Source organism: Arvicola amphibius, chromosome 11, assembly GCF_903992535.2.
Source record: "Arvicola amphibius chromosome 11, mArvAmp1.2, whole genome shotgun sequence".
In the NCBI taxonomy this organism is placed as follows: Eukaryota; Metazoa; Chordata; class Mammalia; order Rodentia; family Cricetidae; genus Arvicola; species Arvicola amphibius.
In genome coordinates, this window is record NC_052057.2 from 44,440,234 (window position 1) to 44,458,898 (window position 18,665).

Sequence of the window (18,665 nt, forward strand, 5' to 3'; positions counted from 1 at the left end):
GTTCCTGCTGCCCAGCTAGCTTATGCCCGAAATAACAACACACAAATTGTATTCATTTAAACACTGCCTGGCCCATTAGTTCTAACCTCTTATTGGCTAACTCTTAACATATTTGTTTAACCCATCTCCATTAATGTGTATTGACTGTGGCTTACTGGCATGAGTCTAGCCAGCGTCCATCTTGGAGAGGAGAGCCATGGTGTCTGCGTCACTGCCTTCTTCCTCCCAGAATTCAGTTCTGTATTCTCCGCCCATCTAAGGGCTGCCCTGTCAAAGGCCAAGGCAGTTTTCTTTATTCAACCAATGAAAACAACATATAGAAAGAAGACCCTCCTACATCATGAATGTCTACATTTGTGTATGTGAATTGCATGTGTGCCTGGTGCCTGCAGAGACCAGAACTGGAGTCACAGGCTGTTGTAAGCCACCCTGTGGGTGCTGGGAACTGAACCTGAGTACTCAAGAGCAGCAAGTGGTCTTAGCTCCTGAGCCATCTCTCCAGCCCCAGATTTATATTTTATTTAGAAGTGTTTTATGTGACATTTAATTTGCCATTTTAAAATATACATGCCTATCATTTTTAATATATTGTCTGTCTGTTGTACTTCTAATGCCATGCTTCCAGTTCTACCCCCATCTTTTGGCAACTGCTGTTTCCTTCTGTTCTTCTTTGGGTGGTGGATGATGAGTATTTCGTGTGGCTGGAATCGTACACAGCGTGAGGTGTTTTGTGGTTGCTCTCACAGCACATTCTCAAGCCTTCATCCATGTCACAGCATGAGTCCGCATTTCCTTCCTTTGTGTGGGTGGATAACGATCTACGGCTGAGTAAACCACATCTTACTCATCGGTTCATTAGGCTGAGTTGTTGTCGCTTTCATCTTCAAGTTTTTGTTTGGAAAATAAGTTTGCAGTCCCCTTGTGTGTAACTGTAGTAACAGAATTGCTGGCTGTATGGAGACTATAGTAGGTCTTTGAAGACCTCTTCCCACGGTGCCTACAGTGTCCAATGGTCCCCGTCTTCCCCAGCTCTTGTGTTGTTGTCCATTTTTAGAACGAAGCCTGTGGCTTCACTCAGTTTCTTCCCTTGAGAGCTCTCTGGTTGGTGAGGAGACCCCGTGACTCCGGATGAGGTGCACAGCGTGTGAACCAGAGCTGTGCACCTGTTCACTGTACTGGATCAGATGGAATGAAGGGCAAGGGGGGAGGAGGCAGAGTGCTGCTGACTGAGCCCTCAGCCAGGGTCGTAGGCTCCTGGCTGCAGTCACCAGGGTCATCTCTGTGTCCTGAGAAAGTCACAGCTCTGCTCTGAACACAGACACCTGCTTCATCTGTAAAATGTGGGTGCTGACCCCAGAGCACAGCCAGGAACGTTCTTTCTGCTTGCGGCATACTTACATCAGTCTGGGTTTCTGTGCCTGCCCGTGGACGAGGGGTTCTGACAGGTGCATTTACAATGTGAGCAATGATGTTTTCTGTGGTCAGAGCAAGGCCAGTGATGTTGATGGGGAGGTACAAAAGTGCCTAAGCCACCTAGTGTGAGGGTTAGAACTGCTTGTGTTGTCCTGGAAACAGGCAGAGGGATTAACTTGGTCTGGATGCTGGCATAGAATTCTGTAGACACTTGCCTTTGCTTTCTGAACACAAGTTGGTATGGCTGGCTCCCTCAGCCTCCTTCAGTGCCTCTGATCCTTTTCTGCCTCCCTGCAGGTAGCTATGAACATCCTCAACAGCGGGCGATTCAGCATGGGCAGTGCTGTGGCTGGGATGCTCAAGAAACTGATTGGTAGGTGAATAGTTACTTAACTCCTGCTGTGACAAAATACTTTACAGAAACAACCTTAGGAAGAGTGTGGGTAATTTTGGCGCACAGGTGGAATGCCTGGTCCATCTTGCAAGGAAGGTGTGGCTAGGACATCCATCTCTAGCTGTGGCTGCTGGAATGTGAAGCAGTTGACCATGTGGGAAGTTGGGACGCAGGAAGAATAGATGCTTGCCCCCATGGTTTCTTCATTTCTTCCTTAGTCCGGAAGCTCAGCTTATGGGCTGATACTGCCCATATTCAGGTGGCCGTTCCCACCCCAGTTAAGCAACTCTGGAAATCCCTCACAAACAATGCCCAGAGCTGTCTTCTAGTATCATGAATCGTGCTTCTAAAGCCAATCAGTTAACACCGAAGATTAATCTCCAAAGTAGGTAAATCAGGAGCGGGAGCCCTTCGCAGCACCAACTGCATGCCAACAATGTCTCTGTCGTTTCTTCTGGGTAGGCAAGGCTGAACTAGGCCGTTTGGACAGACAGCGTTAAGTTTAGCATGTGGCCTTTGATTTAGACCAAATGTACTTTTTCCCCAGAGGCTAGTATATTTCAACATTCCTCTGCTTTATTTACATACTAGTCAGGCATTCTGTCAGAAGCATAAGATGTTGCTACTCTATCCATGACAAACATGGCTGTTTAATGAACTTTAGTCCTTGAGCCAGGAACTAAGAAAACAGCTCTGATCTCACCAGAGCCCCATGGCTCATTGGGCATAGATGTGGGCTGGGAAGTCCTGGAAGCAAGCACAGCCCTGTGTTGTGCTTGTTTTGTGACTGTTCGAGTTTACAACAATGCAGACACACATTTGGACTCTTCCCTCTATTCGGTTAGTAGAGAACTAAGGCCCAGAGAGGGCGGTGGTTTACACAGGCCCATGCATCATGACCCAAAGGCAAACCTCCCTGTTATGCTCAGACTCATTCAGCATGCTCTGTGCCTCTCATCAGTGAGAGTTCTCACAGGCTAGAAACGTGAATGCAGGAACAATTGGAGACCAGCTGCTACTGGTTCACACCAGAGGGCATGTTTGGAAACAAGTTGTAGGCAGGCAGAACTAGAAGTACTAGTGCCAGGATAGCAGGCTGAGTGTCCCTCTGAGGCTCTTAGAACCTGGCACTATTAAACAGCCATGCACATGGCCCCAGCCAGAGCTCTGACGTGAAGGTACCCGTCACGTGGTTGTCTGTGGGCCCTCTTCGCATCTTTCTTGGATGCCCTGTACACCTGGCTTATACCCAATGCCTGCAGCCTTCCTCTTTGTGTCTCCACGGTGTTTCTGTGAGGAGGGTGGTATGTTAAGGGAGATGAGTGTCCCTCCCACACCCTCACAACTGACTCAGCCTTCTCTGCTCTTCCCCTCCTGCCTGTTGCCTATAGGCCCATGAGGACCAAGAATGCCCCCTCCAACCAGCTACCAGAAGTGGGAACCAGAAATGCTGGTCTTAGGAAATACTTTCCAGAATTCAAAAACCTTTTTTGTCTTTGTTTTGTATTTTTTGTCTGTTTTGACAACTCTTTTCTTCTTCAGAACTGACTGCTGAGTATGCCTGCACAAGGAAGCAGTTTAATCGGAATCTCAGCGAATTTGGTTTGATCCAGGTAAAGAGGTTCACAGTTGCTGGTTCACTGTGCTATGCCTATGGGCGGGGACACAGGATGAAATCTATACAAGGCGTTATTGCCACTGGGACATAAAGGCTTCTGATGTAATTTGCTTCTTGGGAGAAGAGGAGATTTAAGCCTATGTACATGCAAATTGCTTCTTGATTTTGTTTTTCTGAACATTTCAGGAAAAGTTTGCGCTAATGGCTCAGAAGGCATACGTAATGGAGAGCATGGCCTACCTCACCGCGGGGATGCTAGACCAACCAGGATTTCCCGACTGCTCTATCGAGGCAGCCATGGTGAAGGTAATCCCAGCTCAGCTAGAGCTAGCACTTGGGGGAGATGTAGCCTTGGCATCTCAGATCCATGGCATTGTCAGCCGTCTTCCTCCTCCTGTTAAGTGATAGAACGACTTGACTTAGTATTTACACACGTGCAGCTTCCCAGGTTAGCATGGCCCTGGGGTGAAGTTGGGAGAAGTGAGGCAGAGTGTGAGTCTACAGGACAGCTCAGTGTTTCCCAGTGTGGATTGTGCCCATTTTTACTGATTGATCCTAGTCGTAGCAACAGGAGAAGGCTCAGATGTCAAAACTATATCCATGTAAATTAGCTGGGCTCCCCTGGGGAGGAGTACATTTTTTTCAGATTTAATAGCCTTTTTTCTTGGTCAGAACTTTGTTAATAACATGTCTAATGAGGTAAAAAGAAGGCACTGGTTACAAGAATTGGATTTCTTTGGTGTGTAAAAGGGCCAAGCTGGCTCTTAGGCCATGTCCTGAGTTCCCTGAATGTTGCTTTTCTATCTTAAGGGGATCTAGAAACATTGCAAGTAGAAAATGCTTTGGAGTCCAGGACAGGCCTACGTTTCTAACCCCTGGTCCTGGGCTTCCTCAAACCATCCTTTTTCAAGGCGGCTCCTTCCTTTGCTGCAATAAGGATTCTCCTAGCTTCACCTCTGGGCCATAACTTTGTCAGTTACAGGGTGGGGTAACATTGGTACTGCTTCAGTTGGATACCTAAGGGTTAAACAGGTGAATCTGGGATCTCGAATAGACAGAACCTGGTCCACAGCATACAGCAGTCACCGTCTTTACCTCTGTGGCATTGGGTGCTTCCCTCTCTTCTGTTCAGCCACCTTACTACTGGACCCATTGTCTTTGTGCAATCACTGTCCGCTGGAACCGTCTCCCTTGGCTCCACAGAGTTTTCTCATATGCTTGCTTTAGGAGTAAGAACCTGTAAGCTCATTTTTACAACCCTCTAGCTTTGTTCTGTTTTTTATTTTTTAAAAAAATATTTATTTATTATGTATACAATATTCTTTTTTTTGTTACGTTTTATTTTTTTTTCTCATGGTTTATTTTTTTTTTATATTTAAAAATTTCCATCTCCTTCCCTCCTCCTCCCCCCTCCCTCCGCTCCTCCTCCCCCTTCCCTCCCCTCCTTCTCCTCCTTCCCTCCCCTTCCCTCCACCCATACCTCCCCTCCCTCCCTCTCAAGGCCAAGGAGCCATCAGGGTTCCCCACTCTATGCTAAGTCCAAGGTCCTCCCAACACCCCCCAGGTCCAGGAAGGTGATCGACCAAGCTGAGAAGGCTCCCACAGAGCCCGTCCATGCAGAAGAATCAGAGCCCAGCGCCATTGTCCTTTGCTTCTCAGTCAGCCCCCGCTGTTGGCCACATTCAGAGAGACGGGTTTGGTCGCATGATCCATCAGTCCCATTCCAACTGGAGTTGGTGATCTCCCTTTAGTTCTGTCCCACCGTCTCCATGAGTGAACGCACCCCTCACGTTCCTGACTTTCTCCCTCATGTTCTCGCTCCTTCTGCTCCTCATCAGGACCTTGGGGAGCTCAGTCCAGTGCTCCAATGTGGGGCTCAGTCACCTTCCCCATCTGTCGCCAGCTGGAGGTTCCCTCACAGTCCTGACTTTCTTTCTCATGTTCTCTCTCCTTCTGCTCCTCATCAGGACCTTGGGAGCTCAGTCCGGTGCTCCAAGGTGGGGCTCTGTCATTTTCTTCATCTATCGTCAGGTGGAGGTTCTATGGTGATATGCAAGAAATTCATCAGTATGGCTATAGGAACTGGCCTTTTCAGGCTCCCTCTCCTCAGCTGCCCAAGGAACTAACTGGGGGCGTCTCCCTGGAAACCTGGGAACCCCTCTAGGGTCAAGTCTCTTGACAACCCTCAGGTGGCTCCTTAAATTAAGATATATGCTTCCCTGCTCCCATATCCACCCTTCCTATATCCCAAGCACCCCATTCCTCCGAGCTCCCCCCATTCTCCCCTTTACACTTTTCTCTCCCCATCTTCCCTTGGCCCAGTCTCGCCCAACCCTCAAGTTCCCAATTTTGCCTGGCGATCGTGTCTACTTCCAATATCCAGGAGGATTACTATATCTTTTTTTGGGAGTTCACCTTCTTATTATCTTCTCAAGGATCCCAAATTTATAGGCTCGATGTCCTTTAATTATGGCTAGAAACCGATTATGAGTGAGTACATCCCATGTTCATCTTTTTGGGTCTGGGTTACCTCACTCAGAATAGTGTTTTCTATTTCCATCCATTTGCCTGCAAAATTCAAGATGTCATTGTTTTTTACCGCTGAGTAGTATTCTAGCATGTATATATTCCACAGTTTCTTCATCCATTCTTCCACTGAAGGGCATCTAGGTTGTTTCCAGGATCTGGCTATTACAAATAATGCTGCTATGAACATAGATGAGCATATGCTTTTGTTGTATGATTGGGCATCTCTTGGGTAGATTCCCAATAGTGGAATTGCTGGGTCCTGGGGTAGGTTGATCCCGAATTTCCTGAGAAACCGCCACACTGCTTTCCAAAGTGGTTGCACAAGTGTGCATTCCCACCAGCAATGGATGAGTGTACCCCTCACCCCACAACCTCTCCAGCAAAGGTTATTATTGGTGTTTTGGATTTTAGCCAATCTGACAGGTATAAGATGATATCTCAAAGTTGTTTTGATTTGCATTTCCCTGATAGCTAGGGAGGTTGAGCATGACCTTAAGTGTCTTTTGGCCATTCGAACTTCTTCTGTTGAGAATTCTCTGTTCAATTCAGTGCCCCATTTTTAAATTGGGTTAATTGGCATTTTACAGTCTAGTCTCTTGAGTTCCTTATATATTTTAGAGATCAGACCTTTGTCAGTTGCAGGGTTGGTGAAGATCTTTTCCCAGTCAGTAGGCTGCCTTTGTGTCTTAGTGACAATGTCCTTTGCTTTACAGAAGCTGCTCAGCTTCAGTAGGTCCCATTTATTCAATGTTGCCCTTAATGTCTGTGCAGCTGGGGTTATGCGCAGGAAACGGTTCCCTGTGCCCATTTGTTGTAGAGTACTTCCCACTTTCTCCTCTATCAAGCTCAATGTGTTCAGATTAATATTGAGGTCTTTAATCCATTTGGACTTGAGTTTTGTGCATGGTGATAGATATGGATCTACTTTCATTCTTCTACAGGTTGACATCCAGTTATACCAGCACCATTTGTTGAAGATGCCCTCTTTCTTCCATTGTGTACTTTTGGCTCCTTTATCAAAAATCAGGTGTTCATAGGTTTGTGGTGTAAGATCCGGGTCTTCTATACGATTCCATTGGTCAACTTCTCTGTTTTTATGCCAATACCAAGCTGTTTTCAATACTGTAGCTCTGTAATAGAGTTTGAGGTCAGGGATGGTAATGCCTCCAGAAGTACCTTTATTGTATAAGATTTTTTTGGCTATCCTGGGTTTCTTGTTTTTCCATATAAAGTTGATTATTGTCCTCTCAATCTCTGTGAAGAATTTTAATGGGACCTTGATTGGGATTGCATTGAATCTATAGATTGCTTTTGGTAGAATTGCCATTTTTACTATGTTGATCCTCCCAATCCACGAGCAGGGGAGATCCTTCCATTTTCTGGTATCCTCTTCAATTTCTTTCTTCAAGGACTTAAAGTTCTTGTCAAATAAATCCTTCACTTCCTTGGTTAGAGATACTCCCAGATATCTTATGCTATTTGTGGCTATTGTGAAAGGTGATACTTCACTGATTTTCCTCTCTGCTTCCTTATCCTTTGTGTATAGGAGGGCGACTGATTTTTTGGAGTTGATCTTGTAACCTGCCACGTTACTGAAGGAGTTTATCAGCTGTAGGAGTTCTTTGGTGGAGTTTTTGGGGTCGCTTATGTATACTATCATATCATCTGCAAATAATGAAAGTTTAACTTCTTCCTTTCCAAATTGAATCCCCTTGATTCCCTTATGTTGTCTTATTGCTATTGCTAGAACTTCAAGCACTATATTGAAGAGATAAGGAGAGAGTGGACAGCCTTGTCGTGTTCCTGAATTTAGTGGGATAGCCTTGAGTTTCTCTCCGTTTAATTTGATGTTAGCTGTCGGCTTGCTGTAAATAGCTTTTATTATATTTAGGAATGACCCTTGTATCCCTAATCTCTCCAAAACTTTTATCATAAAAGGGTGCTGAATTTTGTCAAATGCTTTTTCAGCATCTAATGAGATGACCATATGGTTTTTTTTCCTTCAGTTTATTTATATGATGGATTACATTGATAGATTTTCGTATGTTGAACCAGCCCTGCATCTCTGGGATGAAGCCTACTTGATCGTAGTGGATAATTTTTCTAATGTGTTCTTGGATTCGGTTTGCCAGTATTTTATTGAGAATTTTTGCGTCAATGTTCATGAGTGAGATTGGCCTGTAATTCTCTTTCTTGGTTGAGTCTTTGTGTGGTTTAGGTATCAGGGTAACTGTAGCTTCATAGAAGGAATTTGGCAGTGACTCTTGTGTTTCTATATTATGAAATACCTTAAGGAGTATAGGTATTAGGTCTTCTTGGAAGTTCTGGTAGAATTCCGCATTGAAACCATCTGGTCCTGGGCTCTTTTTGGTAGGGAGGTTTCTGATAACAGTTTCTAATTCTTCGCGACTAACAGGACGATTTAGAGCATTTACCTGGTCCTGGTTTAACTTTGGTATATGGTATTTATCTAAAAAACTGTCCATTTCTTTTACATTTTCCAATTTTGTGGCATACAGGCTTTTGTAGTAAGATCTAATGATTCTCTGAATTTCCTCTGTGTCTGTGGTTATGTCCCCCTTTTCATTTCTGATCTTATTAATTTGCGTGTTCTCCCTCTGCCGTTTGATTAGTTTGGCTAAGGGTTTGTCAATCTTGTTGATTTTCTCCAAGAACCAGCTTTTTGTTTCATTGATTCTTTGGATTGTTTTCTGTGTTTCTATTTTGTTGATTTCTGCCCTCAGTTTGATTATTTCCAGTCTTCTACTTCTCCTAGGTGAGTCTGCTTCTTTTTTTTCCAGAGCTTTCAGGTGTGCTGTTAAGTCACCAATGAGTGCTTTCTCCGTTTTCTTTAAGTGGGCACTTAGTGCTATGAACTTTCCTCTTAGCACTGCTTTCATTGTGTCCCATAGGTTTGAGTATGTTGTGTCTTTGTTTTCATTAAATTCAAGAAAGACTTTAATTTCTTTCTTTATTTCTTCCTTGACCCAGGTGTGGTTCAGTAGTTGACTGTTCAGTTTCCATGAGTTTGTGGGCTTTCTGGGGGTAGCATTGTTGTTGAATTCTAATTTTAATCCATGGTGATCTGATAAGACACAGGTGGTTACTAATATTTTTTTGTAACTGTGGAAGTTTGCTTTGTTACCAAGTATATGGTCAATTTTCGAAAAGATTCCATGAGCCGCAGAGAAGAAGGTATATTCTTTCCTATTTGGGTGGAATGTTCTATAGATGTCTGTTAAGTCCATTTGGTTCATTACCTCCATTAAGTCTTTCAATTCTCTGTTAGGTTTCTGTCTGATTGACCTGTCCATTGGTGAGAGAGGAGTGTTGAAGTCTCCAACTATTAATGTGTGTGGTTTGATGGCTGCCTTGAGTTCTAGAAGTGTTTCTTTTACATAAGTGGGAGCTTTTATATTAGGGGCATAGATATTCAGGATTGAGACTTCATTCTGAAGGACTTTTCCTGTTATGAGTATAAAGTGTCCCTTTCCATCTCTTCTGATTGATTTTAGTTTGAAGTCAACTGTGTCGGAAATTAGTATGGCCACACCGGCTTGTTTCTTAGGTCCATTTGCTTGATAAACCTTTTCCCAACCCTTTACTCTGAGTAGGTGTCTGTCTTTGTGGTTGAGGTGTGTTTCTTGTAAACAGCAAAATGTTGGATTTTGTTTTCGTATCCAGTCTCTTAGCCTGTGCCTTTTTATAGGTGAATTGAGTCCATTGATATTAAGTGATATTAATGACCAGTGGTTGTTAACTTCAGTCATTTTTAGTAGTAGAGTTTGTGTGTTTCCCTTCTTCTAGTTGTGCTGGTGAAGGGTCGCTAGATGCCTGAGTTATTATGGGTGTTGTTGGACTCCTTGGTTTGTGATTTTCCTTCTATTACTTTCTGCAAGGCTGGATTTGTGGCTACGTATTGTTTAAATCTGTTTTTGTCCTGGAATATCTTGTTTTCTCCATCAATGGTGAATGCAAGCTTTGCTGGGTATAGTAGTCTAGGCTTGCATCCATGTTCCCTTAGTGTCTGTAGCACATCTATCCAAGCTCTTCTGGCTTTCATGGTTTCCATTGAGAAATCAGGTGTAATTGATAGTTTTCCCTTTGTATGTTACTTGACCTTTTTCCTTTGCAGCTCTTAATATCTGTTCTTTATTCTGTATGTTTTGTGTTTGATTATTATATGGCGTGGGGATGCTTTCTTTTGATCCAGTCTATTTGGTGTTCTGTAGGCTTCTTGTACCTTCATAGAAACATCCTTCTTTAGGTTGGGGAAGTTTTCTTCTATAATTTTGTTGAATATGTTTTCTGGGCCTTTGAGTTGTAATTCTTCTCCTTCTTCTACCCCAATTATTCTTAGGTTTGGTCTTTTCATGGTGTCCCAGATTTCCTGAATGTTTTGTGTTAAGAATTTGTTAGATTTGTTTAGTTCTTTAATCTGTGAGTTTATTTCCTCTATAGTATCTTCAGAGTCCGAGATTCTTTCTTCCATCTCTTGTATTCGGTTGGAAATACTTGTCTCTGAACTTTCTGTTCGTTTACTCAGAGTTTCCATTTCCAGTCTTCCCTCTCATTGTGTTTTCTTCAATACCTCCATTTCATTTATCAGGTCTTGTACTGTTTCCCTTACCTGTTTGATTGCTTTTTCTTGTTTTTCTTGTTTTTCTTGGGTATCTTTGAGAGATTTATTTATTTCGTCTACCTTTTTGTTTGTCATCTCCATTTCTTTATGGCAGTTTTTTACCTCCTGTTTAAGGTCCTCTATTATTTTCATAAAGTACTGTTTAAGGTCGGATTCTTCTATATCTTCTGGGGTAGGGTGTTCAATTCTTGTTGTTTCGGGATGTCTGGATTGTGGTGATGTCATGTTGCCTTTCATGTTGTTGGAGGAGCTCCTGCATTGGCGCCTGCCCATCTCTTCCTTCAAAAAGGAGCCCGGAGGCGTTTGGTGTCCTAGACCAATCTTTGCTGTGACTGAAACTGGTTGGATCTCCCCAGTGTCAGAGGAGGACCTATTCCTTGCGTCACAATCTGAAGAAGCTCGCACTCCCTTTCAGGAATCCCCAGACCTGCCTGGAGGCCAGAGTCTGATTCCTGTGGGTGGATGACCTTAGAACAGGAGCAGGACACCAGTTCAGGTGGAACTGAACTGGTGGTATACCACACAGCAAACCTGGCAGCACAATCTGAAGGAGCCCGCACCCCTCCGCAGGAATCCTCAGACCTGCCTGGAGGCCAGAGTCTGACCCCTTTGGGTGGATGGCCTTAGAACAGGAGCAGGACACCTGAGAACACTAGGGAAAGCTTGGGAGACACAGGGACGGGAGAAATAGACACAAGCCTGCAGAGGGAAGTGGGGGTAGGGGGTCTGTGCTCTCTTCCAGGGCAGGTTGCCCCGGGGTCCTCATTCACTCACCAGTTCAGATGGAATGTCAGTGCACAGAATCAGGGATTCCAGGCAGCCCAGGGTCGCAGCCCAGACAAAAGGGCCAAGGTGGGGGCAGGGTGGGATGGAATACCACACAGCGAACCTGGCAGCACAATCTGAAGGAGCCCGCACCCCTCCGCAGGAATCCTCAGACCTGCCTGGAGGCCAGAGTCTGACCCCTTTGGGTGGATGGCCTTAGAACTGGAGCAGGACACCTGAGAACAACTAAGAAAATATCACTGGTGCTACTGTGTTGAGAGGTCAGCGAGGTATGAAAGTGCATCTCCAGAAGTCGTCATCAGGACTGCAGTGTCCGAAAGAATGATGGATCCTCTGGCAGACTGTCAGGTCCCCTTGCAGGCCAAGCAGCTCTCAGACAAAGGCCCACCTTGCCCCAGGCAGGCCAATGTAGGAGGGGACCTCCCACAGGCCTGGGTGCACTCAATTCCAGGTCCCCAGAGCCCAAACAGGCTGACCTGTGGGATTTTGTGGCCCCAAAGACGGAAGGATGAGGCGGGGGGGGGGGGAGGGGGGAGAGGATTCTGGGTGCAAGCTGGGAAGGGACAGGGAGAGAGAGGCAGTATCCGGGGAGAATAACCCCTGCAGGAAGAGCAGGAAGTGTGCTGGTGGCAGGGGGAGTTGTGGAATGTCGGTGGTCCCTCTCCGGGCAGCTGCTGAGGTTCGGGCACTCACTCCTCACTCACCCCAAAGAATGATGGATCCTCTGGCCGACTGTCAAGTCCCCTTGCAGGCCAAGCAGCTCTCAGACAAAGGCCTACCTTGCCCCGGGCAGTCAAATGAAGGAGGGGACCTCCCACCGGCCTGGGTGCACTCAATTCCAGGTCCCCAGAGCCCAAACAGGGTGAGCTGTGGGATTTTGAAGCCCCAAAGAAGGGAGGATGAGGCAGGGGGAGGGGGGAGGATTCTGGGTGCAAGCTGGGAAGGGACAGCTGTATACAATATTCTGTCTGTGTGTACGCTTATAGGCCAGAAGAGGGCACCAGACCCCATTACAGATGGTTGTGAGCCACCATGTGATTGCTGGGAATTGAACTCAGGACCTTTGGAAGAGTAGGCAATGTTCTTAACCTCTGAGCCATCTCCCCACCCCAGCTTTTTTTTTTTTTTTAAGTACTTTTTAATTTATTTTTTTGAGAATTTCATATAACCTATTTTGATATACTTTCTTTCAAATCCCCCTAGATCTTCCCTACCCAATCAACTTCATGTTCTTTCCCTCCCCACGGAGCCGGAGCCAGCCGGGTTTGTGTTGCACACCCACTGAGCGTAGGGTTTGGGTGGAGCACGGGCTCTGCGCCATTGTCGCTCTGTGAGGAAAACTGATTCCTCCTCCCAGCAGCAATTGGTTGCTTCTTGGCGAGGGGCGGGACTCTGCACCCACTTCCCTTTCTCCTTGTTGGGATTCTGTCTGGCTTGAACATGTGTAGGTCTTGTGCCTGCTGTCATAGTCTCTGAGTTTATATGTGTATCAGTCCTATTGTGTCTGGAAACTCTTGTTTCCTTAAAGTCATCTACTACCCCTGGCTCTTCTAATCTTTCCACCTCCCCTTCTGCATCCATCCATCCCTGAGCCTTAAGAGTACAGTAATGGTAAAGGCATTTAGGGCTGAGTGCTGCAGAGTTTCTCGCTGTCTTCACATTGTCCAACAACCCCCCTTCTAATTAACAATCAATTGTCCATCAACCCCTCTTCTAATTAATAATCAGTGAACTGGATAATCCACAGTACAAAGGTAATTGTGGCTTTATTTACTAAGTCGCTGACCATGGAAAGTTGTATCTGAAAGGACAAAGAGATCAGCCATCTTGGGTTTCCTAAACTGGGCAGTTTCCAAGGATATGGATACTTAAAGTGTTGAAGTCAGGAAGACCTGGGAAAAGCACAAGTTGGCCATTACCTGCAAAACAGTAGAAGTAAGCATTGACGCCTGGACTCAAATCCCGAGTTTGCTAGTTCCTAACCGTGTCACCTCAATTCACTGAGTATCTCTTGGCCTCCATTCTTATCTATACAATGGAGGTAATAAAAGCACCAGCATAAAATTACTGAGAAAGCTAAAGATGCTAAAACTTACAGTGCCTAAAATAACATGTCACTTCTTATTAGTTTTATAATATCAAGGTATAGTCAAGATAAACAGTAAAATTCTTAGAGAATAAGCACAAATATATATGTATGTAGATACCAATTTCCTGATGCTTCTGTTTGAGGTTCTTGTTTTGAGGTTGGGGTAATTTTCTTCTGTTTTGTTGACAGTGTTTTCTGTGTCTTAGACCTGGGTTTCTTCTCCGTCTTTTATTACTATTGTTTGTATATTTGGTCTTTTCATGGTGTCCCAGATTTCCTGGATATTTTATGCCTGAATTTTTTACATTTAACATTTTCTTTATCCATTTATTCTACATTGCCTTCAAGGCCTGATATTCTCTCCTCCTTGTCTCGTACTCTGTTAGTGAGGTTGACCTGAGGTTTTTTGTCTTACTTCCTAGATTGTCCATTTCCAGTTTTATTTCAGTTTGGGTTTTCTTTAGTGGTTCTATTTCTACTTTCATGTCTTAAGCTATTTTCATTATTTTATTCTCTTTGTGTTTTCACAGACTCCATTAAGGGGTTTATTCGTATCCTGTTTAACATTCTTGCTTTATGCTTCAGCTGTGTAGAATTTCAGAGTCTGCTGTAGTGAGGGTACTGGGTTCTGGAGGGGACACATGGTCTTGACTATTAATGTTTCCATTTTTGTTCTGGTGTCTAGGCATCTGTAGTAATGATAGTTGAGGTAATTCTAGGTGTTGGCATCTGGTCTTGTCTTTGTTGGGTAGGTGTTCTATTTCTTAGTTGCTCTTGTCCTCTGGACCTTAGGAAAGGATCTCTAGACTGCAGGTTGCCTGTGGTACTGGGCAATTCTGAGGTAGAAAGTATTTCTAGGAATTGGCAGCTGACTTAAAGGAATGGAAATGGACTAGAAGGTTGGGTTGAGAAAGGGTCTTTTTTCAGTTATAATACAGATGACAACCCCACCTTAAATTGGCCTCTGGACTTGAATTCCTAAGAGAAATGCCGGAAGATGTGACAGCCCAGAGAAATGGGCACTGGGAAGTCTGAGGTGGTCCAACTGGTGCCCAAGAGTTGACCTATTACATATGCCAACCCTAGAGCTGAGTTTCTCTGTCTGTAGGATGTTCAGTAGACAGTGGTCAGGAAGCCCATGAGGGTAACAAGAGTGGCCACACTGTCTAAGAAGGGGAAATCTGGGTGAATTACAAAGCACAGAGTTGGCACAAGAGGCATGACAAGTTATGTTGGGGATGGAACACACAGGCTGGTCACTGGTCCAAGAAGGCGAAAGGATTTGCCTGTGCTTACGTGGAAAGTTCCTCTCTGAACCACTCATCTCCAAGCTAGGTTTTCCACACATTCTCCAACTGTGTTCTGGGCTTCAGTTCCCCATAGCTTAGGTTTTTCTCTTAGAAGACCCAAGGGGATGACTTGGTTGTGGAGCACTCCCACCAGGCTCTAACCTTGTCTGGGCCTGTGGCAGGTGTTCAGCTCCGAGGCTGCCTGGCAGTGTGTGAGTGAGGCTCTACAGATCCTTGGGGGCTCGGGCTACATGAAGGACTACCCCTATGAGCGTATGCTGCGTGATGCCCGCATCCTTCTCATTTTTGAGGTGAGTATCCCTGCTGACCGTGCTTCCCTGTACACCCTTTAGTGATACCCCTGTGCTCTTCTCAGCCTTCCTAGCCCTGAGAGATCACTAAGTCCCCAGAAATGACCTAAAATGGCATAGCAGGCTGTCCTCTGGCTGAACCCTCAGCCACATACCAGTGCTTCCACCCTCTCTGGCTTTGTAGAGGGAGTCAGGCTGGGAGAGCCCAGCAGCCCCTTCAGATCATGCTCCTGAAGGCCTTTTCCGCTGGGCCCGTAGCTTCACGGTGATTGCTGTAGTTCTGGCAGGGCAGGATTCCAGTCCAGCTCCCGTTCTGCTTCCATCCGTACTCTAGGATATGCTTTCACTCCGTGAACTGAAGCTAAGCTGACTCGTTCGGCTCCAGTAGGAGGTCTCCCTGGTTGTGGTCCCAGTCAACATCTCTGCCTTATCAGCCAAAGTCTAATAGCAGAAGGGTTGGCTTCTCGAAGAGCCAGGCATGTCTAAGTCATTTTGTCTGGGGGTTGCCTCTCTATTGGCCATTCCTGCAGGGAAAGGTCTGGATTACTCAGAGTTCCTGGCAACGTGGTGTGGTCCAGCAGGGTTTGTTCTTGGGACCATAATTTATAGAAGGTTGAGGAAGTTTTAATGTGAGGCAGACTTTGTTCAGAGCTGGGGGCAAGAACCACGAGAGCTTCCATGCCCAGCTTTTCCTCCCAGGAAATCTTCTCTCTCCTTGGTGCCAGTCCAACTACAGGATGGTGCTGGGCTGTGAAGCTTGGGTCAGTAGCCTACAGCTTCCTGTTCTATAGTAGAATTGTATTAGAAGCCTAGTAGCTGGTGGGTACTGTTCTTGCATAGAGAAGCAGTGTGTGTGTGTGTGTGTGTGTGTGTGTGTGTGTGTGTGGAGGGGGGTGTTCCCCCGAGGAGCTTCAAGCTACTACTGCTCAGCTGTCTGTAGCTTCCCCAAGGATTCTGATCTAAGATAACCCCCAGAGCCATGGGTTATCTGTTCCACACTTTCTGTGTCCTGGTCATCACATCCCTTCATTGCCCAGGGAAACCTGGCTTCAGTTCTAATAAGGTTTCTGGGACCTAGAAAAAGGTATGGACTATGCAGGACAGCTGTGAGGTAAGTGTCCCAGTAGGAGGCCATACCATCTGGTCAGCCTTTCTACCCTTCCCGTGTGTTGCCTAACACCAAGCCACAGCCTGCTTCTGTGTCTTGTTCCCAAGCTGCTTCAGTGGCAGCCTGTGTACCATCTGGACAGTGGGTAGTGGCTGCATTTGTCCAGTTAGACTGCACTGCTGGACTGCTTTGACCTTCACACTTCTGGCTGCAGGGAACCAATGAGATTCTTCGGTTGTTCATTGCCCTGACAGGCCTGCAGCATGCTGGACGCATCCTGACCTCAAGGATCAAGTATGTGCTATTTTCCCATCTGTTATTGGTCCCTACCTGTCAGCAGAGGCCAGAGAAAAGACTGCCCAATCTTGGAACAGTGGGTGGGTAGTGCAGCCTGCACTCAGGCTCACTACAGAGCTGGCACAAGCGAGTACAGGATCATTTGCACAGCGTGACAGGGTCTGGAAGCCCTACCTCTAACCCCCTCACCAAAGGCAACAGGAAGGGCAGCCTTCCCAAACTGTTCTCATTGCCTTTAGAGTCTTTGTCCTCCAGGCACATTAAATTCTATCATCCCTCCCTTGCTAATGTTCCTCTCCCACACTGGAGGGTACCTGGTGTTTGGAAATGTTTATTAGGTTGACTGGACTGCTGAGACATCCAGAAGCTAAGGAGTGAGAGGTGCCCCACTAACAGGTTGCAAGTTTGAGACTAGTTTCTCTTCTCTGCCCCTCTTTATCTCCTCTGGCCTCATTCCAGGGCAGAGCAGTCAGACCCCTGCTGGAACCCATGTACAGGCTGCTAATAGAACTTTGTAGACTACTTTACTGTTTGAAAGCTGGCCATACAAAAGCTTCCCCCTGCCAGGAGGAGAAAGCCACCCTGCATGGAGCCTACATGCTCAGCTATAGAAAAGCCCAGAGTTCCATGGTGCCATACTGTTGGCCAGTAGAGCGAGCTGTAGAGTCTTAAATCATGAGAATGTGAACTTCCTGCAGAGAGCTTAAAAGCGGCAATGTGATCACAGTCATGGAGACAATTGGTCAGAAGCTTCGGGACTCGCTGAGCCGAACTGTGGACCTAGGACTGTCAGGCAAACCTGCCGTTGTACATCCCAGCCTTGGAGTAAGTATGCCCAGCGTCTATACTTCACATCTGGGTCCCCTCCTGCCAGGTATTCCCAATCCAGAAGGCTGTGGCTAGCATCCGGGCTCCTGCAGGACAGTTGTACACTCAGGCACCCCACTCCACCTCTGCCCTTTCACTGGAGCTCCAGTCTGAACACTAGGTGGGTCAAGTGGAACATCATGGGTAGAGAATCCAAGCCTGTCTTCTTCGCTGACAGGACAGTGCCAACAAGCTTGAGGAAAATGTGTATTACTTTGGTCGGACTGTTGAAACCCTGTTACTCCGGTTTGGAAAGGTAAGTGGGTCCTGCCTGGGCATGGGATACTGTAGACAGAGGCTGCTTGTTCTTTCTTGGGCCCCAGATCCGAAATAATCACACAGAAATGTATTAATTACAACACTGCTTGACCAATCACTTAAGCATATTGCTAGCTATTAAATCTTAAATTAACCCATTTCTATTATTCTGTGTATTACCATAAGGTTGTGGCCTACCAGTAAAGTTTTGGCATCTGTCTCCTTTGGTAGCTACCTAGCACCTCTCTGACTCCACCTTCTTTCTCCCAGTATTCAGTTTAGTTTTCCCTGAGCCTTACTGTATTCTGCCCTGCCACAGGCCCAAAGCAGCTTCTTTATTAGCCAATGGTTATAAAACATATTTACAGCATACAGAGGGGAATCCCACATCAGGATACTGCCTCCCATACTTATACTCCCACACGGTCAGTAGCCATGGGTCCACTTCGGGCTGATTGTCCACCTGTGAGTCCAGGCCTAGAACATGGAACTGCCGGCCAGCACTGCCTATGGAGGGGCCCTGCTGAGTGAATTATTCAGTGTTCTAAGTACCTTCCAACCAAAGAGTGGCTCAGTGAAATACCTGGAGGGCCCACCTACCTGGGGCTGAACTCGAGCTAATGTCTGTGGGGAGTCTTCCTGAAGGTGACGTTGAGTGCACTAAGCTCCTGACAGGCTTCTGAGACCTGTTTAAGCCTTGACATATGCCCAAGTATAGAGAAGGGAAAAGCATCATTGGTCACCACTCCTAACCTCTGTCCCCAGACCATTGTAGAGGAGCAGCTGGTGCTGAAGCGGGTGGCCAACATCCTCATCAACCTGTATGCCATGACTGCCGTGTTGTCACGGGCCAGCCGCTCCATCCGAACTGGGCTCCCGAATCACGACCATGAGGTGAGTTGCACAGCCCTACACAGGAAATAGTAAACAGAAGCCTTAATGAGTTTGCCGGGGTTGTGGCTACAGGGGCAGGCCCTTACCTACTGTGCTTTAATGAAGCCTGGAGGGAGAAGTTGGGTAGTATGGCTTTTTGGGGACTCCTGCACTAGAGAGGCTGAGCCTCC

The 18,665-nt window shown here is 46.2% G+C and overlaps 1 protein-coding gene across 1 annotated transcript in view; it reads left to right on the plus strand.

Annotated features, from left to right (window-relative positions):
* Acad9 (acyl-CoA dehydrogenase family member 9) overlaps window positions 1-18,665 on the plus strand; it is a 41,340-nt gene that overhangs the window by 13,670 nt on the left and 9,005 nt on the right. Inside the window, exons 9-16 of the mRNA XM_038348313.1 lie at window positions 1,711-1,786; window positions 3,350-3,420; window positions 3,612-3,731; window positions 14,943-15,071; window positions 16,394-16,473; window positions 17,175-17,301; window positions 17,522-17,599; window positions 18,367-18,495. Of these exons, the coding sequence (XP_038204241.1) occupies window positions 1,711-1,786; window positions 3,350-3,420; window positions 3,612-3,731; window positions 14,943-15,071; window positions 16,394-16,473; window positions 17,175-17,301; window positions 17,522-17,599; window positions 18,367-18,495 (810 nt within the window). The remainder of the gene's footprint in view (window positions 1-1,710; window positions 1,787-3,349; window positions 3,421-3,611; window positions 3,732-14,942; window positions 15,072-16,393; window positions 16,474-17,174; window positions 17,302-17,521; window positions 17,600-18,366; window positions 18,496-18,665) is intronic.